Genomic DNA, 15,895 nt, shown 5'->3' with positions numbered 1-15,895 from the left:
TGCATCTTCCTCCCCCGCCCACCAAGCAAGAGCACACCCGAGCTCATCTGCAGAACCGTGCAGCAATGCCTTGAGCACAGCTCCTGTATGAATGCATTTCCAGCGTCCCTCTTGGACTAGTCCAGGGCCATGCTCCCTCTGTCCAAAAAAAGCTGCGGTTAAAAAGATTGTGCAACTCTCCCTCTAGAACCCTATAAAGCCTTTGTTTACATTGGGGCAGGTGGGCATTGGGCCTTAAATGTGTGTTGGGGGAGGGCATTCCAAACCTCATCCCTTTGCCTCACCCTCCACCTGTTGTTTGTGCTGTTAAGGTATGGTGGACTGTGCCTCAGCCATCCCCCCAGCAAAGTATTCAATGCTACAACAGTGAAGACATTTCTCCTTAACCTCTCCTCACTCAGTAGTTGATGACTCCTTGTAAACGGATTCCCCGATGGGCTGAATAGTTGTTCTCGATAAGCTCCGTCACAAACCTTTACACTTAAGTGCTGCAGTGGAAATAATGCTGGTATCTCGAATCTCTCCCTATTGCTATAATTTTGTATTGTGGCGACTCTGCGTTGGAGGTGCTTTATGACTCTCACCTCCCATCTCCAGTGCAAGTTATAGTGTTCTTCCTTTAGGCTAACCATTGTTTTCAAAATTTGTTACATGCTGCTCCTCATACACTTTCTCCCTATTTATAAAAACACATGCTGATGGTGCCTCTTTTTCCTTTCTTTCATGGCTTTACCTACCTGCAAACGGATTATGGGCGGAATCGTCCCAGATTTGCACTCAGTGTGGTAGCGGGCGGGTAAAACAATGTGTTACCCGCCAGCCGCAGTGGCGGCTTTTCGTGCCGCATCATCCCAAACCCGCCACCATATTAACTATTCATTTCCGGGAAACGCACCGTTCCCATGGTAGGAGGGCTCTCGTTCACCCGTCACGCCATTACCTTGCTGCTTCAGCATGCTGGGCGCCATTTTTAAAGGCTAGCCGTGTGCGCACCTCTCAGTGCTTCCAGCCCACGACTGCTGCAAAGAAGACATGGCCCTGAAAGGCAAAATGATTGCAGCCCCCAGGTTCAATGATGCGCCTTTTGGAAGCAGCGGAGGCTCGCCGTGATGTCTCCTACCCCGGCTCTGGCCGCAGGACGGGCAGCAACCTGATTTGGGATGTGAAGGCTTGGCTCAGTCAGGGGCCGGGAAGAGGCCAGGGGTTTGTGGTGACTGAGAGGGGAAATGGGTGCTCGAAAGGTTCTTCCTTCCTTCAATCTTGTCTTCAGTCTGGGCCTGGGTGTGGCGAGACGTCAGCGGCTGATGATGCTGACCAGGCCTATCTGATTGCCTGGCAAGACGTGGGTTGTTACTGCCCGACCTTGCCAGAGATGGGGGTGTATTGCTGATGTCTCTGGACTGGTATTCCAAAGGACCAGGCTAATGCTGTGGGGACATGGGTTCAAATCCCACCACGGCAGCAGGTGGAATGGGAATTCAGCTAATAAATCTGGAACTGAAAGCTGACCTCCGTAATGGTGACCATGACAACTATCATCGATTGTCGTAAAAACCCATATGGCTCACTCTTGTCCTTTAATGAAGGAAATCTGCCGTCCTTACCTGGTCTGGCCTACTTGTGACTCCAGACCTACAGTGATGTGGCTGACTCTCAACTGCCCTTTGAAATGGCCGAGCAAGCCCACTCAGTTCAACGGCAGTTAAGGATGGGCAACAAATGCTGGCCTTGCCATGAAAGAAGAAAACCCGTTTCTGGGTTCAGGTAGCTCAAATCCACCCCAGCGTTCCTGGACAGCTCGAAAGGGAATTTGGCAGGACTATCTTCAGTTCCCTTGACCTGCACTATGTTGTGGTGGGCGGAAGGGTTTGGGAAGATCTTTGAGCATCCCCTGAAGTGCTAGACGAGACACTTGCTAATCAATTCAGCACCACAGGGCTCTGATTAATAGTGCTGGAGATGCCAACAGAGCAGGAAGGCTTAATTATTTTCCAAAGTATTGAGGTGGTCTTATTTTTATTCCATAAGGTGTTTAGCATAAAGTTCCTGTAGCAAGTGTGCCTCAGCCCTGGGAATCAGCGATAGTATTGCCCTTAAACCTGCGCAGGTCAGACCTCTGAAGAGCAGCTGTGTGCGCGATCATGATGCTGAGTAAATCTGTTCTCTCTCTCTCGTTCCCTCTCTCGTTCTCTCTCATTTCCTCTCCCTCTCCTGCAACCAGAGATCACAAACCCCAGTGCTTTGAGGTAGTCCAAAGTTCACAGCAACTGTTGGGCTCGAAACATTAACTCTGTTTCTCTCTTCACGAATGCTGCCAGACCTGAGTTTTTGCAGCATTTTTTGTTTTTATATTAGTGTTGTGAGTTCTCTGAAATCATGTGGTTTGGCATGGGGTTGGCAGAAGTAGAGAAATATTGAGAGCGCAGTTAATTAATCCTATGATTTATTAATATGGGCATCAAGTACAAGAGCAAGGAGGTTATGGAGTATTGCCTCCAGTCTTGGGCACAACGCTCTAAGATATGACAGCGTTAGAGAGAACGCAGGAAAGATTCATGAGAATGGTTCCAGGGATCAGGAACCTCAGTTACTGAAGTAGATTAGAAAAGTTGGGATTGTCTTTCTTTGGCAAGGGAAGGTTGAAGGGTGATTATATAGAGGTGTTCAGAATCATGAGCCTGCACAGAGTAGATAGGGAGAAATTGTTCCCACTGGCGGAAGGATCGAGAACGTGGGGGCATGGATTTAAGGCGATTGGCAAAAGAAGCATTGGAGATATGAGAAACTTTTTCACGCAGCGAGTGGTTAGGATCTGGAACGCCCTGCCTAGGAGTGTGGGGGAGGCAGGTTCAATCGAGGATTTCGAGAGGGAATTGGATGATTATCTGAAAAGGAAGAATGTGCAGAGCTGTGGGGAGAAGGTGGAGAAATGGCACTAGGTGAATTGGAGAGCAGGTGCAGACACGCTGGGCCGAATGGCCACCTCCTATGCTGTAACCATTCTGTAAAGTGCAATTCAGGAACTAACGAAGCAAATTCTATTGAAGAGAAATTGGTTCATCTTCCCTGTTGCTGTTGAGTGGAAAGCATTGTATCGCTCCCTCCATTTCTGTCCTGTTCTCTTTTGTGTGCATGTTTCTGTCTCTCTTTTCTCTTCTGTGCTTTTACTCTCATTTTCATGTCTGTATCTCTCCATTTATCATTCTCTTAAGTTTTTTGTGCACTCTTTTTTTCATCCTGCATGATTGCGTGGACTCAAAGTGTGCAACTTTGATTTTCTTCTTGTAATTTTTTTTTATCCTTTCGTGGGGATGTGGGTGTCGCTGGCCAGGCCAGCATTTATTGTCCATCCCTTGTTGGCCTTGAGAAGATGGTGGTGAGACGCCTTGAACCGCTGCAGTCCATGCGGTGTAGGTGCTCCCACAGTGCTGTTAGGGAGGGAGTTCCAGGATTTTGACCCAGTGACAGTGAAGGAACTGCCGATATATTTCCAAGTCAGGATGGTGAGTGGCTCGGAGGGGAACTTCCAGGTGGTGGTGTTCCCCATGTGTCTGCTGCCCTTGTCCTTCTAGGTGGTAGAGGTTGCGTGATTGGAAGGTGCTGTCAAAGGAGCCTTGGTGAGTTGCTACATTGCACCTTGTTAATGGTATGCCCTGCTGACACTGTGCGTACTACACAATGGCCCTAACTCAGGATATACCCTGCCTATGTACTGTTACCCTGAATTTCCAGCTGGCATTGTGATATCTGGTATAACAGGCTGTGATTGGGAAGAAACTGGATAGGTGGGAGAGATTGGGGAACTTTGTGAACGTGGGTTGGGGGTGGGGAGAGATGGAGTGGTCGAAGACTAGAAAGGGAGTATGGGTGTCAGTGTGTCAGTGACCAAGACTTTGATCCTGGCATTCCACTAGATACTTCATGGTGCATGTTATTCCCACCAGAGTTAGACAGGGTTCAACAGTCTAGTTGAGGCATGGGCTATTTGTGAAGCAGTAGGTTTGTGTTTTGGGCTGCATCTTCACTGGGTTTCATTCCTGTAGATCCCGGCAGTTCTCTCTTGGTGTGCCGGAGCGAGGGGCATTTTGATGACACTGCTTCAGCTTCTGTGGCCCTACATATGTGCCTATCGGGCCAGATTGGAGTTGACACGAGGCGTGCTGTTTGGCCTCTCCTGATCACCTGACCAGTGATAGTAAGCTACCAAAAGGTTATCAGATGCCTGGAAATGAAATTGGGTGGGGGGTTGGGGGGCACGCACTTTTTAAAATATAAATTCATATGGCTGCACAGTGCACCAAAACTTAGGTAATTTCTCTCTCTGTTCTGTAAGGGGCTCAGCGTAGTGTCCAACCAGTTCAACCTCTCGTACCTGTACCTCTGGAGCAGCAGCAGCAATGTGCCTGTAATCTGGGAGAAATCAGACCTCTCTGGCCACGAGACACTCGGTGTGCGGAGCAGCCGCGGCAGTCTGACTGTAGCCTGGAGCTGGTCCAGCCTCTCCCCTCGCCGGGCTCTCAGTGTACACAACAGCCTGACCGTGATCTGGGGCAGCTTCAGTCTCTGTCAGCAAAGGTGCCCGAATCCACAGAGCGGCAACACCCAGGGATCCAAAACCATGAGTTTCTGACTGGACAACAACAGGCCGAGGGCAAGAGCAACTGTGCACAGGGCACCCAGGCCCAGGAATGGGCAGCTCAGTTTTCAGAGGAGCAGCAGCAAGAAACTGAGAGTCAGCCCCTGGATGAACGAGCCCAGACTGAAGGGCAGCAGGGACGTGAGCACAAGGAAGCTTGGCACCTCCGCAAGCGCATTGGGGAGATTCTCACCAAGCACCCGGAGAAGTTTGACCCCCAGCGCCTTCTCAGATTAGCACAGTGCATGCCGAAGCGCCTGCGGAATCCGAGGCCCCTGTCGCTGGAGGAGCACCGGCGCCAGGGGCGCGAGCGGCAGCGCACCTGGCGCCTCCGGAAGCGGGCAGCAGAGGTCCTGGCGGAGCAGGTGCAGGAGCGTGACCCCCAGTATCTCCACGAGCTGGCCCGGTGCATCCAGAAGCGCGTGGAGGAACGGCGCCGACAACAGCGCGAGAGGCAGCGGTCCTGCCGCCTCGGCAAGCTGGGAACGGAGCTGGGGAAAGGGCGCCTCCCTCTGGCCGAGGAAGCCCCGAAGAACGCCAGTCCGATTGAGGAGCAACAGCGGCTGCAAGCCCCTGAGCGCCAGCCTGCTTACTCTCTCCGAAAGCAAACGCCACTGATTGGACGGCATGAGTCCGACTCCCAGCGCTGCCACAACCAAATTCAACGCCCCCAGCGTTCCACATCCACCTGTCAAGAGGATCTGCCACAGCGTGAGTCTTGGGAGTTGTGTAGTTTTTTGGCTAGCATTATATAAAGGACAGGGCATAAAACAGAGAACAGGGAAAAGCTAGCTGATCTCTAGTGACAGTTTCAATAGGGAGCCGAGAAGGGCTGCACTGTTAAAGGTCGGGTGATAATTTGCCCAGGGTACGAGGATGTTAATTATTCCCAAAATTAAATTCCTGTCAGCTGACCTTTTCTCACAGCTTTCAGTAATATATTCACATTTAAAATGGGGGGGGGGGGGGGTGGATTTGTCTATGTAAACATGTCACGGTGTAATTACACCCTCCTGCCAGTGGTGGTGCTTTGCCACCTCCAGTGAGGGTTGGCATAAATCCAGTCTGTCGGTTGTAATAACGGCCTTTGAACTTTGAAATGGAAAGTGTGCTCAGGAAATATTAGCTGAGAATAGATGTAGAGAGGGGAGAATGAGAAAAGTTTTCAAGGGAGAGGAGCAAAATCGAACCAGGTTCACGGATGATAGTACTCATTCTAAAGTCGTAACATCTATCCTTAGCTACATTATAATGGTTAAAGAGCTATAAGAATTTCCAATGGGAAGGATGGGCAGCTGTAAGACGTTTTAATATATAAAATCTCTGGGTGTACCAACCCCTAGGTGATTTATTTTGTTTACTTGTTCTGCAAGGAGCTCAGCATAGTGTTCGTCAACTCCAACCTCTCGCCCCGGCTGCATCTCTGTCTCCGGAGCAGCAACGCCCAGGACAAACCCATCCTCTCTCCCCGCGAGGGCCTGAGTTAGGCGAGCAACTGCATGACCGTGATCCAGGGCAGCACCAGCCTCCCTTGAAGCAGCGGCCGGAATCTGGAGTTCAGAGGCGCGACGGCGAAGGCGCCGACCGGGAGGTCAAGGAAAAGGGGCTTCCTGCCGCAGCGCGGCAGAGGAGTGAGAGCTCGCCGGCTTCCCGTCGTCAGGTTGGAAAGGAGGGACTTCAGGAGTGGCCGCCCCCTGGGCAGCAGCGCCGACGGCTGGCTGGGGGGCGTGAGCACACCGAAGAGGCCTGGCATCTCCGAATGCGCATCGCCGAGGTTCACGCCGCGCACCCTGAGGAACGCGACCCCCGGCACCTTCTCAGACTGGCCCAGTGCCTCCCAAAGCAAGGGCGGAACCCGAGGCCCCTGTCCCTGGAGGAGCACCGGCGCCAGGGCCGAGAGCGGCAGCGAGCCTGGCGCCTCCGCAAGCGGGCGGCCGAGCAGGTGGCGGGGCTGGTGCAGGAACGTGACCCACAGCACCTGCACGAGCTGGCCCGCTCCGTGCAGGAACGGGTGGAGGAGGAGCGGAGGAGGCAGCGCGAGCGCCAGCGGTCCTGCAGGCTGCGGAAGCAAATGGCGCGGCGGAAGAAGCAGCAGGAACGCCAGCCATGGGGTGTCCCCAAACCCGCCCGGCGGTCCCACAGCTCCCTGGCGCTGCCCAAAGAGGACAAGCAGCGGCGGCAGCAGCCAATGCGGGACAGCAAACGAGCCTGCCTTTCCCGAATTCAGGCATCCCTGTCTGAGGAGCAGCAGCTGCAATGTGAGTCTCAGAAGCCCTGTAGTTTGGACTAGTGCTGGCAAAAAAAAAACAGAGGCAAATACAACTTGGGAAAACTAACTAAAGAACCATTTACCCTGGACAAACTAGTTGATCTCCTAAGGTGTTGATAATGGATGGGTAAAAGTTGTAGCACTCTTCATTTACGCCCCACATTTTGTGTGTGTGTGTGTGTGTGTGTTGTGTGTGTGTGTGTGTGTGTGTGTGTGTGTGTGTGTTAGATCCCCTCTCTCTATCAATCTGTTAATCGCAGTCTCTCTCTTTCCTTCCCTCCCCGTGTTGGGCCCAGATTGCATATTTCAGGATCAGCAAACTGACCTGATGCCTGGGAGTGCCATCTTACATGGTTTGAATGATCTCATCACAGTGGACCTGTTGGTGCTGTGTCCAGTGTGTCAGACTGTGATCAGGAGGAGCCTGAAGGCCACTTAGGGGAGGAGATCAGGTACAGGGTCAGGCCTGCGACAGGGTGCACGTTGTTTAGGCACTAAAGGTTGGTGTTGATGGCCAGGGAATTGAGCCTGGACTGTTGGACAGCCCTAAGTTCTACATAGTCCTGCCAGCGAAAACCGTGGCCGATGGTGATTCAGTGGGGATGGGGTGGGCATTCCCTATGAACAAGGATTTGGAGGACCAGAGCTCATGACTCTCTGTCTGACAGTCAGGAAGCCAGCTCCTCCATCAGTTCTGGTCTCTTGGATCCCAGCCCATCGTGTCTCTCTGATCCAGCCGAGCTGGAGGGGATATCGGCAGTGCAGCCTTTGGCTTCTCTTAGCCCATGTGGAGCCTACAGTCCTAGAGTGGGAGCCTGCCGCAGTTAACTTGTAGTTTATGTTGGCCCCTGCAAATCCCCTGTCTGATAAGACAGTAAACTGTACTTTTCTATGCGGAAGGCCTGTGGTGCACACTCACTTTGTACTGAAAGGGTTTCAACATGGCACTCCGACCATCCCGACCTCTCCCACCAGCTGCAGCTAAGTCTGCAGGATGACCGAGGGGTGGCTCAGCTCAGCAAAGGCTCATGTTCCACTCTCTGGATGGGCAACAAAAGTGCGAGCATTTGGCCTGCCGCGTGGCGCGCTCAGATAGGGCAAGTGTAATCACCGACAAACCTTCTGGTCCATCTGGGCTCCTGACTCGTCTGTGCCTTCGCATCAGCCTTGTGAGGGGCAGCTGCTGGACAAGAGAGTGCTTGCACCTTGCTGACGCCATTGGGGTTCCTGCCCTTCCACCTAGCAAGTGGTGCAAGCAGCAGCGTGAGTCTTTGCTGCCGTTATGTGGCTTACCGTGGAGCTGGCTTACATACAACATGGGAAACCGAACTGAAAAACCCAACTGCAAAAACTCAAAGATAAATTGAGGCTGAGCAGGAACTGCACTGCCAAAAGTACAGTAAAACATGAAGAAATACGAGTTGGTCTCCTGTAACTCTTAGGAGAGGCAGGTCAACTCCGTCTCTTCACTGTCTCTCTCTTTTCATTGTCTCACAGTAATTTAGTTTCCTCTCTCACTGTCGCTGTGTGTGTGACTCTGTGTGAGTGAGAAACTGTGTGTGTGTGCGCGCGCCCAGGTGTGTCATTTTTCCGGCCTTTGCTCTCTTTCTTCTGTCCGTGTTCTCTCACTGCTCGTTTCTTCTTGTTTCCTTCCCTTGGCAACTTATGCACTGCCCATTGCTCCCTCTGCATGTTCTTTCTCGACGTGTAGCTCGCTCTGCGTCCTCATCTCTGTCTCTCTCTAACTCTTGAACCTTTCTCGAGCATTTCTTTTCCAACCAGTTCAGTTTATCGTGTTGTGTTTTTTTCGAAACCGTTCACAGTTGAAGATGGTGCTTCGTGTTGGCTGCTACCAGGAGTGGCATATCTAGCAACTGCTGCACCATGAGCAAAAGTGAGAAGAACTGACGACAGAGGAGTTCTTGAGGGAGGTGGTGGGTGGGTGGGCTGTGTGGTTGACTGCCTGAGCTGGAGAATGGAGCCAGGAGCCAGGCTGGTGTTCCGGCGTAGCTGTATCGTGCTCAGATCTGCAGGGTAATTCCTGCCGGTGACGGCAGTGACGGAGCAGCGCGCTTGTTGGTTTGGTTTGCCTTCTCGGGACCTCTGGTGAACCCCACTGCTGGTGGCTTTCTCCCCTTGGGACACAGCATGGAGCAAGCTGGGTGTGGGTCCGATGCTTTGATTCCTGTCGCCCAGTGTGAAACTGGGGGGCCCCTGGCTCTAAAACAGGGGGCTGCCAGCTTTGAGGATAGTGACAGGTCAATCAGATGTCTGACGGAACCCAACAGCCAGGATCACCCAGTTGATTTCTTGTTTCTTATGTACGAAGGTTCAGTGTAATACTCAGCAAATCAAACCTTTCCTACCGCACGAACCTCAGTCTCGGCAGCAACGTCGGGTTCAGCTCTGCATTTGGCAACTACATCGGCTGCCTCTGCTCGAGTCAGAACAAGCCGACTTAAAATGTACTTTCAGCGAAGCACCCCCCCCCCCCCCCCCCACCCCACCACCACCACCACCACTACTACCCGCCTCCGAGCGACTGTAGCACAGGGGGTTCGGCATCTGAGCACCCTGCCTCCTTGGGACCGCAAGACGGTCACTGGACGAGTGACACCAGGACCTTGGAACGAGGCGGGTGGGGTGTGGGCAAGCTGTCTCTGTGCAGCTGGGAGTGTCGCGCACGACTGATCAGACCCTGCAGCAGCTTAAGTCTTTAGAAGCTGCTTTATTTGGAGTCAATGCTGGCAAAGAACCAACTGAAGGGGGGAGTTGGGGGTAAAATTCAGGGAGATTAACTGAAATTTATTGGAATCTACTGAGAAATATTACCAGAAATATCAGGTGCAACTTGCGGAGAAGCAGAATTAACTACTTGACATTGAGTGGGGAAAGCTAGTTCATCTTCCATGGCATTAATCACGTCTGGAAAAAAAATACCCTCTCCAAATCTCTCTCTAATTCTCTCCCCCTCTCTGGCCCTCTCTCCTCTGTAATCTTATTCTTCTGTCATTCATTCCCACTGCCCTGTTTTCTTGCTCTGCATGGTTCTTGTCTATTTTTTTTCCTTTTCTTTTTCTCCCCCCATCTCTTCACTCTTTGTGCCATGTGCAGTCTGTCGCTCTTGCTCTCTCACACTCGCTCTCTCACGTGCTCTCTCTCTCTCTCTCTCTGCCTCTTCACCTCACTTTATGGAATCCTTCATTCGTTCTTGGCCCTGGAAGTGCCTGCGGCTGGAATGTGCGCTTAGTTGGAAAGAGGCCCAATTGCCTGAGTTTGCCTGAGGTCAGCGGACGACAGGGACGATGGCGAGAGGGGAGATTGACCTGCTCTTCGAGAGCCAAAAACACACCCTACTAAAAACTGATCCCTGGGTGGTGCCAGTTGAGAGGGAGCCATCGGGTGACCAACTGTCCCACGTCCCTTAAGAGATGCCTTTTGTCCCTTATTTCTCGGACAGCCTGTGGGAGACATGATGGCGATGTCCCCGTGCTTTCGCCTCTTTTTATTATCGTGTGAGGACACACACTGTGGCCAGCAGTAGCAAACCCCTCCCCCCACCACCCTATGATTGAAGAGTCCCTTATTACAATCCAGAAGAATTAGTGACCCATCCATCAGAGTTTGGTGGGTGGGCGAGTGTGCATGCGTTGGAAAGAGCCTGAAGAACTGAAGCCAGGAGCCCACGTCGGCCCTCCTGCTGTTGTGCAGACTGATCCTTCCTTGGTTCTGGTGCTTTGGGCTGTGGCGAGGGAGTCGCTTTGGCCTAGCTTTGAGTCTGAATCCATGGGGGTTGGGTTGCGGGGTTGAGGGGGTTTGGGGGGGTGGGGAGGTGCCAGTGCCAGAGTTGCTGCTGTTCAGAAGGAGACTCGTTGAGGTTGTCTCGAGACTCTGATCACTTGGTCAGAGAAACAGACATTTAATCATTTCAGTTTGAGACGCTGAATCTTTGGCATTCTCTTGTTCTGGAAATGATTCATTGCTGTGTGCGGGGAGGGAGGTGGGGTGGGGGTGGGGGGTGGGGGGTGGTGGGGGGTGTGGAATCCCAGCGTATCTTTGTGCTTGAGTTTGGTTGGTGCTGTGAGCAGTGGAAGAATCCAGTTTAGTTTAGTGAGTGTTTGTTGCATCCTGAAGACCAACAGCATAAGTATTGGCATAGGCCCTACCCCCACCCATCACAGGAGCGGGGTACCTGCCTTTGCACCTTTCTTCACCTGCCACCTGTGCCCTTTATAGAGGGACCCAAGCAAGGAGTGTTCCCCCCGGCAATGGCATGCAGTGCCGCGTGATGCCCGCCAAGGCTGTTACCAGCCGGCCAATCAAAGCTTCCAAGTTCACGGCCTCGCCCCCCCCCCCCACATCCAATCGTGAACCAACCCGGACTGATAACGCAGCGCTCGCCTGCCCTGTTGTAACGTGCGAATAGGTTGGAGTTGTGCTTGGGGGGTGGACGGAGGCGGGGTTGCCTTTACCTAACATCCCTACACATCAGGCTCAATCGAGGCATTCCAAGAGGACGTTAGATGATTATTGAAGTGGAACTGACGTGCAGGGTTACGGGAAAAGGCAGGAGAATGGCACTGAGTCATAAAGCTCATTCGGTGAGCCAGTGCAGACATGATGGGCCAAATGGCTACCGTCTGCACCGTAACGATTCTGTGGCCTAACGCTTCTCTGCAGCCACTTGGATGAAGCGGGCTGTGAGCAACGCCACGGGAGATCAACTAGTGAGGGGGGTTTTTTTTGCCCCTTTTGAAAGAGTACTATTAAAATATTTTTGATGTGAATTCCGCACCAATCTGTAATTGGAATGGGGAGCTGGTTGGGTTTTAAAAGGGGCATCTTCCTTTTTTTAAAAAAAAAGCACTTTGTTGTCCGCAAGGTAAAAGTGCACAACTTACTGGTGTGGGGGAATTGATTGGTGCTTTGTCAGCTTTGGTCAATCTATTTCGCGGGCTGTGAATGAAAGTTGTTCCGTGTTTTCCTCGTTGTTTGTCACCTCTCTGTTTTCGGCCTGTGAAACATGTTTGAAAATGCACAGCCCAGGCCTGTTTGACCAGTGGGCGGGGCTAAGGCCGCTGGGAGTGTTATTGCTCGCCGTGTCTGGGGCTTTGAGAGTTCGCTACGGTGGGACAGCCCAGTCGGTCTCAGTCTCTCGGGGGGCCGTTGGGCCAGCCGGGGGCGCTGGTCACGATACAGCGGAGCTGCGGGTCCTGGAGCTGAGTTAGCCGTCCAGAGGTGGAGTCCGGACTTACTCCATGGCTATGGCATTCAATTAAATCTGGTGCCTGGCACGTCAGTGCCAGCAAAATGGGCGGTTGGTAAAGAGAACCTGGACTGGTTTCCTGTTCCTGTCACCCCCTCCCCCCAACACAGTTTGCTCAAGCCTGCATCCCACACGATGTGCTTCTTGGAGTGAGCGGTTCAGGTCGTCTTGCCAATGTCACTCGCGCCCCCAGAATAATGTGTAAAAACTTTGATTGCAGCTCACCCCATCCCACTCCAGCTCCTGAGGCGCTGTTCCCTCCTAAAACTTAAATGGCAGCTCAAACCCCTCCTTCCATTTTATTTTCTTCCCTCCCATCGCCCCTCCACTCCCGCCTCCTGATTCCAATTCTGGGCAACGAGCTGCCAGCCCCATTCCAAACGTACCATCCATTCCCAGCTGGCCCGCTGCTGAGTCACGTCTCTGGCACGTTCCTGCGGAGCGCAGACCGCTGTGGGGGGTGGAGGTGCGCCAGGGGTTTGTTAGTGGTGCCGCAGCTGGTGGGGCTCCCTCTTCCCACTTTGTCCTCCCTTTGCAGCGTTCCTCTCAGTTGTCAACAGACAGTGGAACTGAGAGCCCAAGCCCCTATCAAATACAGCTCCCTTCGTCACGCTACGTCGACAGTGCAGTGATGACACCCCGCTGGTTTGCTTTGCTTTTATGTCTTAACTGTTTAATGAACAGTTTTTTTTTAAAGTGCATCCGATGTGGGGCATGCAGGTTACCTCATGGCACGGCTGTAGATCAGGCGCTTTTTGTGTGAAGCCTGCACATGCTATTTCAATGTTATGTCGAACCATGTCCCTTTTTGTTTTGGAAATCCCTCCGGTACCTTTTGCGTAAGCTGTCATTTTTAGGGCTAAAACCTATAAGCCTCCCTTCCCTGAGCAGACAGGTGGGCAGTATGGGCCCTTTACAGCCTCGCTCCTTGCTCCGGAATTTGTACTGTGGAGGCAGTTCCCAAATTGTGATGGGACCCTCCTGCGGTGGTCTGTCGCACACAGTTGCAGCCTATACTGACTGGCAGCGTCGCAGTAGAGGGCATCTGCAGCCAGTGTAGATTGGCTGAATGAATCCTGAGGGCAGGAGAGTGGCTGGGTGGCGCATCTTGTTTTTTCTCAAAAGACTTTTTTTTTGTTGGAAACAGACCTCGGTCACTCCGCTGATGGCGCCCATGACTGCGTCACTGCGGCAGGCGGTCCTTGTTTCCCCACCTGGAAACCTGGGTTGGCTCCTGCCAAGGAAAATCCTCTCCCTCCTTCCTTCCCTCCACCGTGGCCGAGATCACCACGGTGACCGGGCCTGGGAAGGCGCTTGTGGCGGGCCTCGTGGACCGCAGCTGAGGGACTCCCACCACAGACTGGACAAACTGCGTAGCAGCCAGATAGGCAAAGCGAGCCGTTCAGGGGCGAGACTAAACTGAAAATCAGGAGGCTAGTTCACTAAAAGTGGACATAAAAGCAATCCTTTTGACAAGTATTAATAAATGCAAACAACGTGCCTGTTGTACCTTTTACCAGAAACAAAATGTATTGTCAGTATTCTTTTGAATGTTGAATTGAATATATTTTGTTGAATGGTAAGTGAAGAGTTCTTGTTCTTGCAAAGTTATAATATGTTTATGCCTTTTTTTTTCTCTCTCTCTTTGACTTTGCCTCTCCAGCGGCTACGCAGTTTGTCAAGTCTGCGGTGGGAGTCCCTCAGCTGTGGTCCCCGGTGACGTCCATCAGGCCCGCCACGAACGCCTTTCCAGGTTCGGTCACCACTGTGATCCCGGCCACGGTGACCATCCGGAGCACAGTGCCGCCCGTCGCCCAGAAGTCGCCGGCGCAGACCAGCCCCACCCAGTCCCACCTGCAGCCCAAGTGCCTGACCCAGCCCATGGCTTCGCTGCCGCCGTCCCAACCCCCACACTCCCATATCCAGCCTCAACCCCACCCCCACCCCCAGCCCCGGCCCCAGGCCCACCCCCACCCCCACCCCCATTCTCAACCCAGCATGCTGCATCATCCACACACTCTTCAGCTTCCAAACCACGACCATAAATTAGGTAAGTGGGTCATGGAGGGGATCTTCCCGCATGGTATCGGGGGCATGGGGGTGAGGGACTCGTAGGTGAAGAAGCTGGGATTGTTCCCCTTAGAGCAGAGAAGGCTAAGGGGAGATTTTTAAATTTTCAAAATCCACAAGGGGTTTTTGATCGTGTAAGTACGGAGAAATTACTTCTTAAAATTTGTTCATGGGATATGGGCGTCGCTGGCTAGGCCAGCATTTATAGCCCATCCCTAATTGCCCTTGTTCAGAGGAATTTAAGAGTCAACTACATTGCTGTGGGTCTGGAGTCACATGCAGGCCAGAACAGGTAAGGACGGCAGATTTCCTTTCCCTAAAGGACATTAGTGAGTCACGTTTTTACAACAAATCGGCAGTGGCTTTGCGGTCGTCATCAGACTTTTAAATTTCACCATCTGCTGTGGGATTTGAACCCAGGTCCCCAGAGGATTACCCTGGGTCTCTGGAATACTAGTTGAGTGACATTACCACTATGCCACCATCACCCCCTGTTTCCACTGGGCAGAGGGATCAGTAACCAGAGGGGGACACAGATTGAAGAGAATCGGCTAAAGAACCAGAGGGGGAGATGAGGAGAATTTTTTTTACACAGCGAGTTGTCATGATCTGGAAAGCGCTGCCTGAAAGGGCGGTGGAAGCAGATTCAATAGGAACTTTGCAAAGGGAAATTGGATAAATATTTGAAGGGGGAAAGTTTGCAGGGCTATCCAGGGGGAAAGAGCAGGGAGTGAGGGAGAAAATACTTGGCTGCCCTGTGTAACAAAAGCTTTGTCTTCTTTTAATTCCCCAGTTAACTTCCTCCAGAACACTAATCTCATCCGACTGAAGGCGACAGAGTCTGTGAATCCTGAGATCAGGCCAAAGTCTGAGGAAGTGGTGAAGAGCAGCGTTCTCCCGCCAGTGCAGATCACCACCACCACCACCACCAGTGCCACCCCGCCCCAGATAATACACAAGAACGCATTCAATCACGCTACTCCTTTCAAACGTAAGAAAACCCTTCTTCCTTTTCAGTTCTTTGTGAATGCCTAGACTCTCTTTGAGGTGCGAGGGATGTCGCTGTGGGAGGATTTGAGGGCAGGGGGCTGCTCTCCAAACCCAAGTAGCTCCGAGCCTCAATCATCTCCGTCTGGAACACAGTTGACGAAGAGCCTGATATCCCCCCCCACCTTAAGCTCAAAGTGCTCATACGCTTTGTTAGTCATGCAGTGCACTTTTCCTTTAATAAAGGATGACCAGTTTGTTGGCTTGAAACCTATGGTTAACAATGTTAATTGTACATTAATATAATTTAGGCAGTGGCCAATAACTGGGGATTCACTTGAGCCCCTATAAAAAGGCACAGTCCGAAACTATGGCGGAAATCTGAAATAACTGAAAATGCTGGAAATACTCAGCAGGTCCGGCAGCGTCTGTGGAGAGAGGATCAGAGCTAACGTTTCAAGGCGAAAACCTTTCATCAGAACTGGGGAAAGGAACCGGTTTTAAGTAGGTCAAATAGGTGAGGGGGGGGTGGGGGGGCGGGAAAGGAATAAAAGGGAAGGCTTGTGATTGGTTGGAAGGCAGGTGACATTGAATGACAAGAGAGTTGGAGGGGCAGAACCTGAGGGGCAAGTGAAGAAACACAATTTCTGTCCAGAGGAGATGTGAA

At 52.2% G+C, this 15,895-nt stretch overlaps 1 protein-coding gene across 6 annotated transcripts in view; it reads left to right on the top strand.

Moving 5' to 3' along the window:
* Positions 1–15,895, top strand: part of pogzb (pogo transposable element derived with ZNF domain b) — a 75,818-nt gene that overhangs the window by 36,364 nt on the left and 23,559 nt on the right. For 5 of the 6 annotated variants that reach the window (XM_041181600.1, XM_041181602.1, XM_041181603.1 and 2 more), the window contains exons 6-7: positions 13,835–13,924; positions 15,035–15,232. In XM_041181600.1, coding sequence (XP_041037534.1) covers positions 13,835–13,924; positions 15,035–15,232 — 288 coding nt within the window. Of the gene's footprint in view, positions 1–13,834; positions 13,925–14,122; positions 14,222–15,034; positions 15,233–15,895 lie in introns of those variants that run through there. The other variant, XM_041181605.1, reaches the window with a different exon arrangement.

The sequence above is a fragment of the Carcharodon carcharias genome (genome assembly GCF_017639515.1).
Source record: "Carcharodon carcharias isolate sCarCar2 chromosome 36 unlocalized genomic scaffold, sCarCar2.pri SUPER_36_unloc_1, whole genome shotgun sequence".
NCBI lineage: Eukaryota > Metazoa > Chordata > Chondrichthyes > Lamniformes > Lamnidae > Carcharodon > Carcharodon carcharias.
Note: the sequence above shows the minus strand (reverse complement) of the source record. Positions and strands in the feature narration are given on the sequence as shown.